This window comes from Scophthalmus maximus, chromosome 7 (genome assembly GCF_022379125.1).
Source record: "Scophthalmus maximus strain ysfricsl-2021 chromosome 7, ASM2237912v1, whole genome shotgun sequence".
Lineage (NCBI taxonomy): Eukaryota > Metazoa > Chordata > Actinopteri > Pleuronectiformes > Scophthalmidae > Scophthalmus > Scophthalmus maximus.
Window position 1 is genome coordinate 4,392,514 of NC_061521.1, and position 18,670 is coordinate 4,411,183.

Consider the following 18,670-nt stretch of genomic DNA (forward strand, 5'->3'; position numbering starts at 1 on the left):
TATGGTCATATTTTATATGGTCACATTTTCCATATTATATATAGTGTATATATATATATATATATATATATATATATATATATATATATATATATCAACCTGATCTTAAGCTTGCACCACTACTCTAAAACAACTTACAGTTGCTGTGTAAACAAACACTATAAAAATCCTTGACAAGAAATCAATTATTTTTCATCATTGCCCAATATCAAATAAACATAATTCGTTAAGTAAAACTCGAATTCGATTTGGGAAAACAGGATTAAATAAGTAGATGTTTGTCTCATGTACAAGATTACACATGAACTGACCTCTCCTCTGCTCAGACAGTTTGTCAACTTAAGAACAAACTACACACAGGTTCACAGAGGAGCCGCTGGAGGTGACTGCATTATGCCACTCTGGACAAGTTCCTTCAGTCAGTCTGCGTTCTCTGGAAACGCTGCACTAGAATGTTTTCCATCCCAGCAACTGTTAGAGAGCTGGACACATACAGTTCATTTAGAGCTCATTTAAATAAATGGTTATTAGAAATCAGTTCTGTCGGCACTAAGACTCAACTGCATCTTGCTGTCCTCTGCATCTACGTTGACCTTCGCTTTGCTGTTCTGCTGTCACCTGTCGCTTGTTTGCCTTCATGTACCAACATGCTCGCCCTTTGTTGCGACAAGTTATCATCTCGTTATCTCGGGATAGAAAAGCTTTTGTTTTCTAGTTATAACGAAATAATAACCTCATTATCACGAGTAAACAAAACGTTGTTTCCTTTTATAACTTATAATATTTAGTGTAATAGAGAACAGGCGTGCCATGGAACACAGCCTGGAACTCAGCATAAACGCCACTGCTGATCTCTGCCTGCCTTGCTCCAGAACCTCTGCCTGCCTGCTCGACAACTCAAATCCACCTCCCCTTTTTCCTGGATTTCTATTAAAAAATTATTAAACTTCTCTCAAGTCTGGTGTCCTGCATATTTGGGTCCACTCAGTCCTAACAGAGCTTATTGTCCCAGGGCCGAATTATATATGGCATATGAAATGTTATGATAAACTGGCATTGAAGTAAATGGAGACGAAGAGACAGGTTAAATGCAGACACCGATGAGCAGACAAGAAACCGAGAGAGCGCCATGCCCACTGCCGCACATCCAGCCGTAACAAGAGCTTCTCTGAAGAGTGGTGTCTCTCTGTTTGTAATGTCGAGGACTTATCTGAATATAAACTTGAATGGAAAGACAATGCAATTTTTGCCATGATTAAAATACGCTCTGATGAATTCATCAATGCTTCTCCTTACATTTGTAGCTACTTCTGTCAAGATACCATCTTGCATGGCTCTCCTGTTCTTTGATAGGCTAAATATTCTAAGTTATGATCGGAAACAGCCTTTTGTTTTCTTGAGATAATGAGTTAATATCTTGTTATAACGAGTCATTATTTCGATACCACGTGAAAACAAGAGCTTTATGATAGCTCGCTATAACAAGAAAATAACTCGCTCTCAAGATAATGGCGTTAAAAACAATTGCAAGCACTGCTGTTCTCGGCTTCTGTAGTGATATGATAAAACCAAGATGACATTTTCTCTCCAAAAGGTCAGCTTCATTCTGACATCATAATGTCTCAGAAAAACCTTTCAGAAACAGAAGGGGATATATAGACCATTATGTAATCCCTGCTATGGTTAAAAACAAATGACCTGTTATGTACAGTGTAAACTTGTCTGGATCTCTGTCTTGTATTCAAGTCTCTGTGTGTGTGTGTGTGTGTGTGTGTGTGTGTATGTGTGTTGATGCTCAGTTAGCAGCAGCTGCTCCAGTCTGATCATATTAATCCGTTTGAGTTTGTAGTTGTGTTGGGTCCCTCTTTGAGCCGCGTCTATCAGAGAACACAATGAGCTGCTCCTCCTCTCTGGTCACTGACATGAAGCTTTTGCATGAACTCAAGTAGTGATGCCTTCAAGAGGTGCTGTGCGTAGCCAGAAGAGTTACACAGATGTGGTATTTACAGTTTGACAAGTACCGCCCCTACCACTTTGGGACATTTAATCGAGATCACAGTAAATATAACTAACAGAACTGCATTTTTTCTTGTCCAATACCAATTATTTTCATTATCTCTACACTTTGTGTCCATTTTTATTTACGATTCAATTTGGTTTCCTCTTCACATGAATCTCCAAATGTTGTGGGAGCAGTCTAGGGGATGGCTGGTCATTGTGTCTTGTTCCTGGGTCATTGAGTGTACCCCATGTACATATATTTAATAAAATGGGGAGAATGAGTGCACATTCATTGTATTTAATATTTGTAAAAAATACCCAAGTAAAACATTATTATTAGGAAAAATATATATAAAAGCTTAGCACAAAAAGTGAGGTGTCCTGGTAACAGCCTAGTTGGTACTACACATACGATGCATGTCACATCTCTTTCTAATGGCCTCCATCAGGGCTTAAAATGCAATTCTGAAAAAAGTAAACAAGAATTCCCCCAAAACAACCTGACCAACATGATCTCACAGCAAGATTAGTAAATAAATAAGCACCATAGCCTTTTGATCAAATACAAAATTTAAAAGAAGTTTATTTATTAAACATCTTACAGAACAGTGTGACCCTGAGGCAGACGAAACTGAAAACTAAAGATGTGAATCCATTTACGTTTCCACAATTTTACGTAAACAAAGAATCATCTTTTTCTGTATTTCTGAAAAGCTTCCGTGCATTCTTCGTTGATGGACATAAACTTATATTTCTCTGCACATCAGTACTCACAGTATGATTCACACTGTAACAAAATATGACAGCAATGACTGAAACATTCAGAAGTGCAATCTGTTGCTACACTGTGTTCAATAAGATATTGTTAAAAAGTGGCTTTTGGTGTGAAAGAAAAATCAACATAACGTGAGAAAAGTCCAGGTGTGATCAGTCGCTGAGTTCCGGTGACACCTGAAACGACAAACATCACATACACACAATAATCAGATACAGACCGTTTTTAGACTGACTGGGTGGATGTTCAAGACAAACAATAGCTTATATCATATTCCAGAACAAATTGTATTTACTGGAGCAAATCAAGACAGTCAGCTTCTGGCCTTATCTGAAATAGATACATTTCACACCTTTCAGTTTAGTATGGAGGCTGGTAGTGGCCACTGTTTCAAATATTTTGATGAGCCGTCTTTTTGGAGATAAGTTAATTATTATGTCATCTTCTTGAATATTGTTATCTCCAGAAAAGGAAAATGTCATTATATTTTGGGTCATAGGGTAGCTAAAAATTCATTCATGAAATAAATATCCTTCTAAAAAAATGTGCTTCTTTTTCTGCCAAAACAAGGATTATGTGAATTAGAAAGTATTAACAACAACTAACTTATCATTAATTACGACTAAAATAATGTTATTTAGGAACCTTGTTAAGTTAATAACTGCAGTTTGGTGTTGGGTATTAAAAAAATTGAACATTTAAAAAAATGTACCATCATATCATACCCACCTGTATTAATTTCAGCCAGGTTTGATATTTATTTTGATTTAATTGAATTTAGCATTATTCAAAAACTGTGTATATCAAGGGTTTACATCCATGCTCAATAAACTACTCAATAGGACATTGAAATATCCAACTCCATTCACAACTTCTGAAATCCTAACCATGAGTCTTGACCCTAAAATAAGGTCACTCACAAACAGAAGAACACACTAAAGACGTGGTGATGAACAATTATCGTACTCATTTTAACCAAGTTGCTTAAAGCTCAATATTGATAAAGTTGACTACTTCTGGCAAACACTTAGTTTCCTCAGCTCATTTGGTATACAGCTCTCTGCGCCATCCGTCTTATCAAACAGCAGTGAAGAAGTCAACCTATCATGCTATTTTTAACCCGACTGAGAGTCCAGGAATTCACAGAGCGACAGATACTGTTGTCTGATGACAGCAGACAGTCACCCTGGGGGGGGGGGGGCTAATGGCTTTTGGAGGCTAAATTATGTCTCTGATGCTTAGACTAAAGCAAAACAAAATTCCTCAAAACCCCTCACAGATAAGTCAGTGATGGAACCACAGGAAGTCTTACCCTTTTTAAGGACCTGATGCTGCTTCCACGAATCGCCGCCATCAGGTCATCATGGCTGGACCTCTGAAGGGGTGGCAGATGGGACGGTTCATCTTTTCTCTTGTGCGATGATGGTTTCAAAGCGTTCTTCAGGTCTTTGAAAATATCAGCACTCTCCTTTTCATTGGCGCCATTCTTGAGCTTCTTTGACTTGGGCTTCCTCGGGTTTGCCTGAGCCTTTGTGCTATTTGAACCTTCCTGCTGTTTGACCATTTCGGCGATCTTCCTCGTTGGTGGGTCAAGCGATGCAGGAGGAGGGGGATTTCTGTTGTGATTTTCAACAGTCTTAGATGATTGTGACGACAATTTGGATGGTCTGTCTCCTGCAGATAGACCAGAAACTTGTGCAGACACCTCTAGAGGACTTTGTTCTTTCTTCTGTTGAAGCCTCCTCTGTCGCTGTTGGTCCTGGTTGTGTGTCAGGATGCTGGTCGCCGTCATCCTGGGGCCCGGGAGATCAAACTGGTAGCCAAGCTTGACCAGGGTGGTGTTCTGCCTCAGCAACTGGACCATCTCCATCTCCACCTTACCCCCACAGATGTGCCTCTGGTTGTGGAAGCGGAGCTCCATCAGCGTCCTGTTATGCTGCAACGCTGCCAGCAGAGCCAGGATGCCTTGACCCGACACAAAGTTGGACTCGATGTTCAGGTTTCTGATTGAGCAGTTCTCACAGAGCATCTTGGAGATGGCAAAGGCGACCCGGTCATCAGCGTGGGTGTTGGCAAGACTGAAAACATGCACATTGGTGTTTGTGCATAGGGCTTCAGCAAAACGAAGTAAGGTCTCCTGGGAGATGTCTTCAATGTTGTTGAGATTGACTTCTTTCATCACGGGATCATCACCCAGAATCTGCTCCAAAGTTTTGTCGATGACGATGGGGTTCCCACTCGGTCTGTCAAAAACCATATTCAGGTTTTGGTCTGTGGTTTCAGACCTCAGTTCAACCCTTGAGCTTTTTGACAGGCCATTCTTCTGAGGACATTTACTTACTATTCTAGCCTCCTTTTTACACTCATCTTTCTTTTCCACCTCGTCTACCTTTGCATCATTTTTCACAAAAGTACTGTGCGCTTTCTTCTCCTTATTTGAAATCTTCTTCCTGTCAATGTCCAGGGTCTTCCCAGTGTAGCTGCTGCTCGCTGACACTCGCTCGCCTCTACTCTTATCTGGCCAGCCCTTCTGCACACAATAACAGGAGAGAAAAATTAGGTCGGACTCTGACATTCTCCAGCATCTGGCTTTAATTATAAACTGTCTCCATGGCTGCCAGACAGTCATTAAAGCTGGCATTTCTCAGACAGATATTTTAAGGGCGTTTTCCAGCAACTAAATTTAATCAACTGGATGCACATGAAACTTTCTGAATTATCATAATATACCAATGGGTTTATGTTTGAATGCACAATGCATCTAAGGTTACAGGGGACTACATACGACTATATTTGAGGACTGGTTAGTACCGGTAAGTAAAAAAGTGTCATTGCAAAACCAAATTTATTTGTGCACATGATTATACTGATATGAATCAGGACTTATTGAAGTCTGGAATACACATCCAGACTTCCAGGTGGTGATAAATCTTTTTGGGTTCAGAACCATTTATGACCCTTTTCAGATTACATGTTGTTGACATTCTGTCAGACAGGATGTCTGCCCTCAGTTTTTCTTTGATGTTATTTAAATTCCCTCTCTCCCATGCCACTACAGGTTTGGAGATTTGAGGTGTCTCAAATGTATTTCATCTTGACAATAACAAAACTACGACAAAATCGTATGTTTTGAATCTCAGCATGACGGCTATCAGCAGGGATGCTGCCATTGAAACTTAACTTTGTCAAAATATGCTGGTATTGTCCTTTGGTGTGTAGTAGAGTGGTGGTGTCCCTTCTCACCTGTCCAGCGTTGGACTCCTCCTTGTCATCCTCCAGCAGTGTCTTGTTGTCATCCTCCCAGTATTTCAACAGAGCGTCTCTGTCAAAAGTGCCCGTTGGGGTTTTGGTGGTCTGGTCTTTCTGCCTCAGGCCGATGGGCACGTTATCGTCTGGGTCGAGGTCTGCCAACTCCCTCTCCAGCTCCTGGAGCTCCTCAGAGGATAGAGTGGCAAGCAGCTCATCTTCTTCTACCTCCTCGTACTTCTTCAGCTCTCTGCTGTACCCAAAGGAACTCATTGTTCAGTTCAGGTTATAGGACTCTCCAAATGCTTAAATTTCTAACTTTATCTCCTATCCTTGTATGTTTACTTCTCCCTATACTTGATAAAACTTTTCTTAGGCTGTTCTCTGTTTCTTATGCTGTGGGTGACTGGCAACTCGTTGTTCATCTGCTGGTTCCATCTGCCAGAGGACCCGACAGGGAGAAAGAGGAGGGCCGCCATGCCGCTGATGGCTCTGTCTTTTTTTAGGGTGTTAGATGGGGGGGTTCAATGCGATAGGCAGGAATGTGAGCCCTTTGAGTGGCCTGCGCTGAGAGCTCATCAGTGATTCGTGCCTCGAAAGACATGAAGGGGGCTAAACTCTGTGGAGAGACATCGGAGATGAAGCGCTGCAGCCTTATGTAACATGTCAGGGAACAGAAACACGGCGGGGTTGTGGTGTTGTCAGGGAAACACTTGTTCTCCCTGAGGACGATGGGATTGTGTACAGTGCAGTGGCTGGCTGGCTGATGTTTACACCAAGACACAACAACATCAAGTATGGACAGACTGACATGTGACACTTTACAGTAATAATCCATTGCTTGACAACACGCATCCATTGCTTGAGCATGTTCAACAAGATGGATCATGTTACATGTATGTGTATGTCATCCTAAACTTTGCAGTAAAGTTGACCTTTGACCTAGATTATTGCTGATTAGTGTCAATCAACCAGCTGTGCAGATCCACAAGGGAATCAGGTTCAGTTATAAAAAACAAAGCAGCGGGCTGGTGCCTGCTGCACGTTTCAACCATTCAGTTGGAAATACCTTTTTTTTCCATTTTTGAGATTCATGGGTGTTCTGCTGAATAGAAACATTTTAATTCAAGAAATGATGCCTTCACTGTCCTCCTTTTCACAAAATCTCTCCATAAGGTTTTATTTAGCAACAACAGAGCCTGTAACCTCAGTTCTGCGCCATCAAGGAAAGGTTCCTGTTCTAATGTGTATCATTGTGCAATGATAACAAGATGCCAATAAATAAACCTAATACCGGATAGAGTACCTGAATTTTTTATTGTTCATTACAAAGATAATCTCCTGATTGTACCACCGAAAAAAGTGTTTTCAGAAGCTGTCGATCAATTCAACAAGCACCTCATATGAAGCATACCAAGACCAGGCCTAGGATTTAGGTGACCCGAGATAAGAGAGGTTTTTGCCCCCCAAACACTCCCAGGGCGACCGCCAAATGAAACAATACTCCTAAATGAAGGAACACAGATGGAGGAGGCTATGGTACCTCTGTTATGACCTTTGCAGCTGTCGTCATGTCAGAGTAGGGAACAGAAGCCCTTGGAGTCTCTGATCCCTACAGCAGCAGTTAAATCAGCTGATGATAGATGGTCCTGGTGCAGAGGAGTTTACTCCCAAATATTTTAATCAAAAAATAAGGGTAAGGTAGTATATGAATTGTTTTGATTGTCTTGGTTGTTTATTGATAATTGATTAATTTATCATGTAAAAACTGAGGGTGTGTAGTCACATGCCTGTCTTATAAAGTGTTCAGTGAGATACAAATGAATTGCTGCAGCCAGGGCCATGATGCCCCTCATCTGACTCTAGAGAGGTAGAGAGAAGTGTGGAAAAAACTAAATAGGACATCTATGAAACTCATAACTGCTGATATGTGGGGTGAGGACACAATGTCAGCCATGTCCGAAGCACAAATCCAGGATGAAATATGTAATTAGATTAGATTAGATTAGATTAAACTTTATTGGCACTTTATTAAGTGCAGAGTACAAGTACATAGATAACGAAATGCAGTTAGCATCTAACCAGAAGTGCAAAAAGCAGTAAAGTGCAGAGTATGTACATGTAATGAAACAATATAGAGAGATATATACAGTAAAGTATGGAGTACAGGTAAGGGTATATACAGGGTATATACAGTATATGTACAGTAATTATAAGAGCAGTATAGATAGGCAGTATGTACAGTATAAAAATAGAGTACTATAGGTGGGATATAGAATAGTATGGATTAGTGCAATGTCCAGGGGTGGGGGTTATCGTTGGTTGGATGGTTATAACCAAGGTGTAAAGTTCAGTAGGGTGACAGCCGCAGGGAAAAAGCTTCCCCTGAACCTGCTGGTCTGGGTACGAAGAGACCTGTAGCGTCTCCCGGAGGGGAAGAGGGTGAATAGTCTGTGGTTGGGGTGAGAACAGTCTTTGACGATGCTGCACGCCTTTCGCAGACATCGCTTGCTCTGGACAGCCTCAATGGAGGGGAGTGAGGTACCGGTGATGCGTTGGGCAGTTTTCACCACCCTCTGCAGTGCTTTCCAGTCAGAAACAGAGCAGTTGTCATACCATACTGTGACACAGTTGGTAAGCATGCTACCGATGTGCACCAGTAGAAGTTCACCAGAATCTGAGGAGACAAATGGACCTTCTTTAGTCTCCTCAGGAAAAAGAGACGCTGTTGAGTCTTCTTGATCAGAGTAGAGGTGTTGAGGGTCCAAGAAGGTCCTCTGAGATGTGGACTCCCATAAACTTGAACCTGGTGACAAGCTCAACCTCCATCCCGTTGACACGGATGGGGGAGTTTGTGCCACCTTTAGACTTTCTGTAGTCCGCAAAGAGCTCTCTGGTCTTCTTGGTGTTGAGAACCAGGTTGTTGTCGGCATACCACGCTGTTAGGTGCTGGACCTCCTTCCTGTAGCCTGACTCATCGTTGTTGCTGATGAAACCAATCACTGTTGTGTCATTTGCGAACTTAACAATGGTGTTTGAACTATGTACAGGTGTGCAGTTGTAGGGAAGAGCGAGTAAAGGAGAGGGCTCAGCACACAGCCCTGTGGGATGCCCAGGTCGCTGAGTTTGGTGATCAATTTGGAGGGGATGAAGGTGTTGAATGCTGAACTGAAGTCGATGAACAGCATTCTCACATAGGTGTTACTGTTGTCAAGGTGGTAGAGAGCGGAGTGTAGTGCCGTGGAGATGGCATCCTCCTGTTCTGGCGGTTGGGCGAATTGGAAGGGGTCGATTGTGGGTGGTAAACAGGTTTTGAGGTGAGCTAGGACCAGCCTCTCAAAGCACTTAGTGATGATGGGGGTAAGTGCAACTGGGCGGAAGTCCTTATGGCTCGCTGCAGTGGACTGTTTTAGCACCGGCACGATGGAGGTGGTTTTAAAACATGCAGGGACAGCTGCTTGGGCTAGAGACAGGTTGATTATGTCAGTCCAGACCTCAGTCAACTGCACAGGACAGGCCATGAGGACGCGTCCAGGGATGCCATCAGGACCGGCAGCTTTCCATGCATTAGTCCTGCTCCGTGCTGCACACACCTCGGTGGGGGAGAGTGTGAGGGGCTGGTGGTCTGCAGGGGGCACAGCCTTGATGACTACCTCCTTGTTGTCCCTGTCAAAGCGGCCATTGAAATGGTTAAGCTCATCAGGTAGGGAGGCATTGCTGGATGGGGGGGAGGTGTTAGTAGGTTTGTTGTTTGTGATGGCCTGGATGCCTTGCCACATGCGTCGGGGGTTAGAGTTGTTCTTGAAGTGCTCCTCAATCCTTAGCTTGTGGTTGTGCTTGGCATTTTTGATGCCCCTCTTCAGGTTAGCCCTGGATGAGCTATAGGCCCGAGCATCACCTGAGGGCAACGTCACGTGCCTTCAGCAGGAGTCGGACCTCTTTGTTCATCCATGGCTTCTGATTAGGGAATGTGGTAATCAGTTTGACGGTGCTGACACTGTTGATGTTGGAGTTGATACAGTTCAAAACGGAGGAGGCGTATGCGTCATTGTTTGTGTGGGAGTCAAGGGTGGTCTGAGTGGCAAACACACTCCAGTCAGTGTTTTGAAAATGCTGCAGAAGTTCAGAGTCTGCTCCCTCTGGCCAGACTTTGACTGTCCTCGATGTGGGTTTCACACATCTGATGAGTGACGAGTACTTGGGTAGAAGGTACAATGAGAGGTGGTCTGATTGACCTAGTTGCTGGAGGGGTCGGCTTTGTAAGCATCAGTCATGTTGGTGTAGACATGGTCCAATTTCTTGTCTCCTCTAATGGTTATTAAGCTTCTACAGTTAGGTGAACCCATGACCCTCACCACAAAACCATTACACTGTTAAATGCATTTTAAAATAAACTGAGACTACAAAAAAAACAATTTATTAAAAAATTTGCATAAATGTAGATAAGACAGCCGAGACTATACTGAACATTTTTTTACCCAAAAGGCTAAAATCTCCACTGGTTGCATCCGGCAGGTGTGGTGGAATTAGAATACAGTATGCTTGAACATATGTTGCGTCGCAGAGATCTGCACTCTATTGAGTGACCTCTTCTAGTTACACTATATAATAGAGGTTGTAATTTGCAGTGGTGTTAAACTGGACCAGATTATATTGACATCTATTTCTGATATTTTGTCCACCCATTTACAAACACAAGTGGGAAAGAATAATAGGAAAACATTTAAACATACCGAATTAAACCAATATTCTTTTTGGTTGCTGTTGTGAAAATAAGTTTCCACAACAAATCAGTTCCTCAACACATAATTACAGATTTCTGCAACCATATTCATGCTACAGACTCAACACATAACACATATTCACTTTCAGACAGGGTTTGTACTTGGTTGAATGAGTTAGTAATAATTCCTGCAAATCCACTGAGTTTTACTAAGTTGGTTCAGAGTAGATCTTACATGTCTGCAGAGCAAAGACAATAATTAAAATACATATATATATATATATATATATATATATATATATATATATATATATATATATAGAGAGAGAGAGAGAGATTATGAATAAGACATTAGGGAGTAAATTGATAAATGTCACACTTAAGACTCAGTATATCAGAGAGATGTCCTCGTCCCCTCAGTTCTCCCTGCAGATGACTCTGGAGTACAGGTCATTATCTTTGAACAGCAGGTAGTCCTTCAGCCTGTTGGGCAGCTGGATAGACGTCATGTTGCTGCAGCTCAGGTGTTTCCGTACCACCACTCTGCTCAGGTGAGACAGAGAGCAAGGGTTTCCTAAATCACAGAGGACAGTGGTTTGTACCAACTCGACACCACGCGTGTCTGTAACAGCAACTCTTTAATCTGATTGTTTTTTTTGATCCGCAGTTAACTCACGCATGCTCCTGTGAATGTGATGCCACTCTTTGTGTTTCTCCAAGATCTTTGTCAGTTTGTCGCAGAGAGAAACTGGGCCGACGTATTCGAGGAGGATGGACACAACTCGGCCCGCTAGGTTCACCAGCCAGGAGACGCTGACAAAATCACAAAACTGGACAACAGAGGAGATCATATGACACAGACAATGAGGCTCACCTGAGACTGCAATCTTATTTATTGTTTGTAGAATTTACATTAGAAAAATTAATCTTTATATTCTTGAAGGTCATAAATGAACAATGCAGCTTCTAGAGGTCAACAGTGGGACTTGAGACAAATTCCAATTATTTTCATTATTGATGGATGCAAAATGCCTATCATAGTTTCACACAGCTTAGATTTTGTATGGCCAGCAGATCACTCTTTAAGTTTAATATCATATAAGACATTGAAGCTGGAACAACAAAATGTTTGACCTTTTAGTTTGATGAATGACTCAGGATACTTGCAGTTTGTTTGACTGCCAATACAATAGTTCGGTCTTTGCAATTTGAATATATTCATGGTAAATAACAACAAAAAAATCCAGTTTCATGCTTTTGGACATCATTTTACTTATAACTTATAGGGTAAGAAGAAAACTCACAGCAACTTTTTCCTCTTGATGCTGTGCGTCAGACTCAATCAGCTCATCCCAGTTGTCATCATGGTTACAATAAAAACACTTTTCAGCATTGTAGCCATTGTTGAGCAGCAGCCTCATCATCACCTCATCCTTCATGCAGTACTGCAGCGCTGTGGGAAACATGGTGTCATTCACCACTGTGAAATAACAGTTCACATCTGCTTTGGCCGCCAGCAGCAACTTCACTATCTCGTAGTATCCCGACCTAACCGCCACCAGGAGGCAGCGTAGCGGGTCCAGGTCGGGTTTGGCTCCTGACTTGAGCAGTATCTTGGTACAGGTAGCGTCCCCGTTGGAGACAGTGAAATATAGCGGGCTTCTCCTCATGTCCCCGTAGTTTTCAGAGATGTGAGGGGCTAACAGCACGTTGACGTCGAAACCTTTCTGCAGTAGCAGCTCCAGGCAGTGAGCGTGGCCTCCGTCAGCCGCAGAGTGGACGGGACTGTGGCCGGACAACCGCAGGGCCCGCCGAGTAGTGATTGGGATCAAAATTCTCAAAGCTCTGATGAAGGAAAGTACAAAAGTAGATTATTTCAGAGGAACTTCAGTCAGGACCACCAGGGTGCGGTTTGTGAAAAAAGCAGAGGGGGGATGACTCTATCATGTGTCACGGGGCGGCTTTGAACCCCTGACCTCCGCATTGGAGACGGGTGCTCTACCAAGGGAGCTAAAATTAACAGGTGCTATATTGGCCGCTAGCATGTTTTTTATCGTGTGCACAAGTGAGGTCTACACACAATTCATTGCTCACACTCGACTGGCTGGACCACCGTTACACATGCACAAGAAAACAAAACATACAAGAATTAAATCTCCTTTCCACATATTCTTGCTTGGTGACATTCTGAAATGCCGTGCAGTGATCGAGGCTGATGGAACTTTCATGGAATGTGAGTCAGGGAGAGCAGCAGCTCAAAAACAACTGCGCAAAAAGAGCAGGCATCAATAATAATACTGGCTGAACTTGACCTCATGGCCTGTCTGAACTAATGTTATGCTCAATTTTTGTTTGTTGAAAGGACTCACAATAAGATTTGTAATTTTTTTTTGTGAACACAGAGACATTGTTTACATTTCTTGACAGTCAGCACAACTTTGATACTAATGTATTATAATTGGAGACATGGTGGATAGCGGGAGCAGAAAGCACATGACTGTGACATCAAAGACTGGAGTTTGCACCCCAAGTCCTGTTTGTGGTTCAGGCAACAGAAACACTATGATTATGTTATGGGAAAGATTGTGTTTTTGGTATGGTGTGTCTGTCTTTTGTATTAAACCAGACCACCATCTTTCACTAACCTTAATCTAAATATCTGAGCAGAACTATAAATAAGTGTAAAATTGCTGTTGTCGCTGCATATTAATATTTTAGGAAACACAATTTAAGAAAAACCTGTCCATGTACACAAATCAAAACATATTTCATAAACTGGTTGCGATTTAAACAAACGAGCTTGAAAGGTTGTCTCCATGTGCACAAAATGAATAGATACAATTTGGAGATTTTCTGTGTGGCCGTGAGAGTGTCTAGAGTGTTTTTGAGTATCGATACTAGCTTCTATAGCATCAATACCAAAAACAATGGATCCATCACATTTGAGATTTCATCCTGGACATTCTTTGTTAGTGCTGCAATATTTGCATGTCTGCTTCTGTTGTGTGCACCTTGTTATACCACTGGAAACTGTCTTGTGTTTGAGCCTGTGTGTTATTAAGGGATTACCATTCAGTATTAAGTGGCTGATAATCAATAATACATCAATAAATCACAACATCTTTCTCTATTAACAATAAATAGTAGTGGCACATGGCCCAGGTATCACTCAAATACCTATGTTGTTTCTCTTGATTACTCTATAGCTCTCACTCTCTCTTTCTCTTCCTAAATCTGTTCTGTTACTTTGACCCACTCACAGGAGACGTCCTTCGTACGCTGCCCGGTGGATGGGCAGCTGGAAGCTCAGGTTGAGAATGTTGGGATTTGCTCCGTGTTGCAGCAGGATGTCGATACAGTCTGGATTCCCCGACCCGGCAGCATCATAGAGGACGCTGTCACCATTAGGCGCCTGAGCATTTACATCAGCTCCTTAACACGAGAATAGAATAGTTAGTTTTGTAGTATGTGCACAAAGTTGGAAACATTCAGGATATCGCAGCCTCGGCAGCAAAATATTTGCTCATCAGTGCTTCTTCAAGAATCACTTTAATAAATTGAAGTAGATAAAATTCTTCTAAATATTCAAATTTGTCAGTCTTGTAGATATCTCATTCATAAATTGTTAATTTCTTTTTAAATGATTTTATTCGCTGTACACTTCATGTCACAGAAAAAGAGCATATTCTGTCAGGTAAACATACTCAATATAATATGGTAGAGTAAATGTTGGATTTTCTGATCCAGGTTTATGCCTACAAACCACAAATTTGACCTTTTGTCCTTTGTTTCGGTTGCAATGTTGAGTTAAGTAAGACTGGAGTTTGACACAACCAACCAATGACCTACATAAACAAACCATGAAGTGCAAAATCTATCAATCCCAAAATCATGACACATTTCAGACCCGATTGCCAGAAAGTTTCTGATAATCATGGGCACAATGTTTTTGTGATTTTTTTGTTAAAAAGTGACTCTTTTCATGCATTGACAACATTAATGTATTGCCTAGTGCAGCTTTGAGCATTGCTGGTTTGAGAAACAGTGTAATTTGAAAATAAACACACCTAAAAGTAAAATTAGTTCACCGTGTTTGATGAGGAGCTCCAGGACTTCAGGGTGACTATATTCTGCAGCAATGCCCAGTGGGGTCACTCCATGCTGATCCGGCTCCAAAACCTTCCCTCCGTTCTGCAGCAGGAGCTCCATGATGTGGACACAGCCGGCCCTAGAGGCCTCGTGCATGGCTGTCCACTTCTTCAGACACACCTGCTCCACTAGGGCTCCTCCAGTTATCAGACCGGAAACCATCTGATGAGATCCAGCTCGGACTGCTGCAGGGAGGACAGAGAGGAAGAGCGACCGATGGTGAGGATACGAAAAACCTCTCCAAGGTGTTTTGTCTGAAGCATTGCTTCTTGTCTGCTTTGAAGGACCAAAGACTGACTCAGAGTGGGCTGACAGTATTCTGACCTAAAAGCAGAGGAGACTCGTTCTTGCTGTTGGTGGTATGAGGAGACGCTCCATGGTCCAGCAGGATCTTCACATTTTTCACCAAACCTGCCTTCACTGCTAGAGTCAGGAAGGTCTCACCCTCCGGAGTTTGTTCCTCCAGAGTCAGACTGAAAGACGCTGAAACACAACAACCAAAGATTTAATGTTACTTCAGTGAATTCAACCAAAAACATCACATGGGATTTTTATGAGATCTTCAGGAAAACAGTAGTTGTTCAAAGCTGAGACAGATGGATCGATTAAAGCAGGCGGTATAGCTTAGTGGGTTACGCCGCTCACTTTGGTACAGAATGTCGGGGCTTTGATTCCCGGGCGGGACATGGTTAAAAATCAGGCCCTATCTCTGATACGTAACTGAATATTGTAAGTCGCTGTGGACGAAAGTGTCAGCTAAATGAATGCAATGTACATAGACACTGTCCTTCTACAGCAGCTTATATATTTTTATCAAATAAAAACCAATGTACCCTGTATTAACTGGTGTGGGGTAATTCATTTCAGAGCCAATTTTAGAGTTTTTGTTTTAAGCGTTCGTAGAAAAGCAAAAACAAACAAGCAAATTGGTGGAAAAACATTGTGCTGACACCTAGTGTTGCATCTAGTGTTGCATCAGCACCAGCATCTGCCCTGTTCTCGTCACTGCTGACTGTCAAGTGAAAATGAAGTTTGGACCTCTTACCCACCGTACAGCACAGTCTCCAGGACCGAGACCAGAGGCTGCACCGCCGCCCTGTGCAGAGGATACCAGCCGCACTCATCTACCTGACTGAAGGCTGCTGGGAAATCACAGAGCTCCTGCAGAGCCAGCATGTCACCTGCAAGGAAGAGTTTCAGTAAGGTTTTTTTATTATTACTTCTGAAAGTCAAACAGTGGCATCTGCTCCTACTGCTAAACCTTGACTTTCTCCTCAAACCAGGAACACATTTCCCAGCAGCCATGGTACTTCCTGAACTTTATGTGTTCACATGGTGCAAACAGTCACTTTAACAGTAGGAACAGTATTGTGTTTTTTATATGTACACAGTCTCGTACCCTCAACATTTTATTAGACAGCTGGATATGCTATCTCCCTTGGAATCCTTCAGGAGTTTTTCTACCAAGCCCAAAACCAGTGGGCCCTGAAAAAGTCTGAAGTTCAGAGTTGGACTCCAACAATTTGTTGTATAAAGCTTTGGGCTCCACTTGGGTTAAGTTTAGGTCTTTTTGCAAATGGAGCTTATTGAGAAATGTTTATTTTTCTCTTAGCAGTTTCATGCATATTAGTTGTTGCAATCAGACAAGGTAATGGCCCATTATGAATGAAATATATAGATAATAAATAGATTTACTTCTGAGTCATTCAGGCTCAGCTGGCTGTGGTTTTAAAGACAGGTATTCCAGCTGCTTGTCTACACGTGTGTGCCTGTAACTGCAGGGGGCCTAGGAAGGTCAGCTGTTGCCTAAATCACAAAGATATCACCACCTGTAAATAATGCATCAATGAATCTGTAAAATTTCAGTCGCAAGTGCTGTTATGCATTTCAGCATTATATCACAAAATGGGACGGAAATATGTTTCTGTTGTGTTTAGGTCCCCACTGGTCTCAGGAAGTGAGGACACAGAAATTGTAATCGTTCACAAAATAACTTTAATATCCTTGCAATTTTTATGTAGTTTATTAAAATACACAGTACTGTATGTGACATTTACCTTGTCCAATGGCATCTGCAAGCTTCAGAGCTCCACCCCTAAATGTACAAACAGGTAGATAAAGTTTTATATATATATATATATAAATGCATCAAGTCAAACTTTAATTTAGATGATGAAGCTGGTTTCTTGCTGTACCTGCCTGATCTTGTCAGGTGTTCTCTCTGACACGACTCCTGAATGATCATCTGAACATCATAGTCCAGAAGTTCATCTTCATCCGTGTCATCAGCTGTATCCATCCCCCTAGATGACATGAACAGTCTACTTAGGTTTAATGCAACTTCCCAAGTAAAATTCCTCTATTGAAAATGTCACTTGAGTAAAAGTATGTAAGTATACTCAGGAAAATGTACTTAGAGCATTAAAAGTACTGGATACAGGAAAATGTCCTGTGTGAGTACTATACTGTGAACCTTTTTTTTCTTTCATATTTGCAGGTCAGTCACAAATATTAGCATGTCGTAATCTGGATAAGTGTCCCACCCTAGGCCCCATATGAACATAGTTGACGAATGTATTACTTGTCTTAGGTACTTGTTGCATCAACACACAGGGTTAGTTGGCAGAACCAGTGGTCTGAGGGTATGGTTGGCCTGCAATGGAGTCAAATTCAAGCTACAATTTATTGCTTCAGTCGCCCCTGCAGCTCAAACTACTGCTGTGAGCGCAGCTGAATGCAAAGCATGGCATCTCACCAAGTCACACTCAGCTAAAAACAGAGAGGGTCTTATGCATAAGTTGGTCTTGAGCAGGAGGTCAGCAGACCATGTAGCCTGCAGAGAGACAGGAAAGACACGAAAAACTTGTCCTATTTGACACGCACACACACACACACTTGGTCAGTTCTATTTGGAACCATATGGAACATGAACTGACTGTGGAGCTAATATTTGAACTGAGAGTGTGAGAGGCACAGTAAGATGCTGTGAAAGACGTTGACTACTGACAGTAATATGTAAAGAAGGGCTGCCCCTCCTTCATTTGTAAAGTAATGAGTAACTACAGCTCTCAGCTAGTTTTAAATGATGTGAGTTTCCCTCGGAATCCATAAAGTGTCTGTACGTCTGTCTAGTATTTCCCCCTGACCTGTGGTGAAGTACAAGGATAAATTAGCAGAGCATGGAATTATCAAAATGAGGTAACTCAGATTTGTATAGGAGTGGATTAAAGTACTTTCCACCACTGACATAGCTCTCAAGTATCAATAAGCATACGAGTGTTTGAGCACAGAGCCACTGTTCAAATACATTCAGTTTGCCCTGATGTAAACTGTGAGGCTGACACTCAAAATATCTCCTTCCTGAGTGGTTTGTTTTCCCAGCTCATTTAACCTCTGACCTCCTTATTGTTGATCAGATATAACAATGGTCACCCAGTCACCTCAAAGATTTCACAGCTTTAAGAATTTTACATCATTGTGTTAAGGAGAATCTGCAAAATGTATCTGAAATGTAATAAAATCTAAATCTCATCCTTCTTACCTGATAAATTAGAGCTGAAATTAGGAGGACGAAGCAACAGCAGCAGCGGCACGGTGTTTGTGTCATGGCTTAGCTGCCCCCCAACACACACACACACAAACCCAGCCCTGCTATTTATAGGTATCACCTGTTCCAGTGTATTTAACATGCAGGCCGTTCCACTCCTCCTAATGGAGTGTAATGTCACTCTTCACACATTCTCCACCATTAATGACAAACAATAATGAGTTGGCCA

General features: G+C 42.0%; 2 protein-coding genes across 5 annotated transcripts; both read right to left on the minus strand.

Annotated features, from left to right (window-relative positions):
- Positions 1-2,559: 2,559 nt before the first annotated feature.
- lmod2a (leiomodin 2 (cardiac) a) lies at positions 2,560-6,567 on the minus strand. Its single transcript, XM_035643669.2, has 3 exons — positions 6,020-6,567; positions 4,089-5,306; positions 2,560-2,952 (listed from the first exon to the last, which is right to left on the minus strand). The coding sequence occupies exons 1-3, from the start codon at positions 6,293-6,295 to the stop codon at positions 2,929-2,931; spliced, it is 1,518 nt and encodes a 505-aa protein (XP_035499562.1). The 5' UTR covers positions 6,296-6,567; the 3' UTR covers positions 2,560-2,928.
- Positions 6,568-10,423: 3,856 nt separating this feature from the next.
- asb15a (ankyrin repeat and SOCS box containing 15a) lies at positions 10,424-18,521 on the minus strand. Of its 4 annotated transcripts, none has more exons than XM_047333590.1 (11): positions 18,436-18,521; positions 17,650-17,727; positions 17,090-17,197; positions 16,952-16,989; positions 15,944-16,075; positions 15,219-15,377; positions 14,834-15,079; positions 14,006-14,177; positions 12,050-12,590; positions 11,422-11,575; positions 10,424-11,319 (listed from the first exon to the last, which is right to left on the minus strand). In XM_047333590.1, exons 3-11 carry the CDS (start codon positions 17,191-17,193, stop codon positions 11,162-11,164), a joined length of 1,704 nt encoding a protein of 567 aa, XP_047189546.1. In that variant the 5' UTR covers positions 17,194-17,197; positions 17,650-17,727; positions 18,436-18,521; the 3' UTR covers positions 10,424-11,161. The 4 variants fall into 4 exon arrangements, with proteins under 4 accessions (XP_047189546.1, XP_047189544.1, XP_047189545.1 ...); XM_047333588.1 differs by having other exon boundaries at positions 14,813-15,079; XM_047333589.1 differs by lacking the exon at positions 17,650-17,727 and having other exon boundaries at positions 14,813-15,079; positions 18,436-18,509.
- Positions 18,522-18,670: the final 149 nt, after the last annotated feature.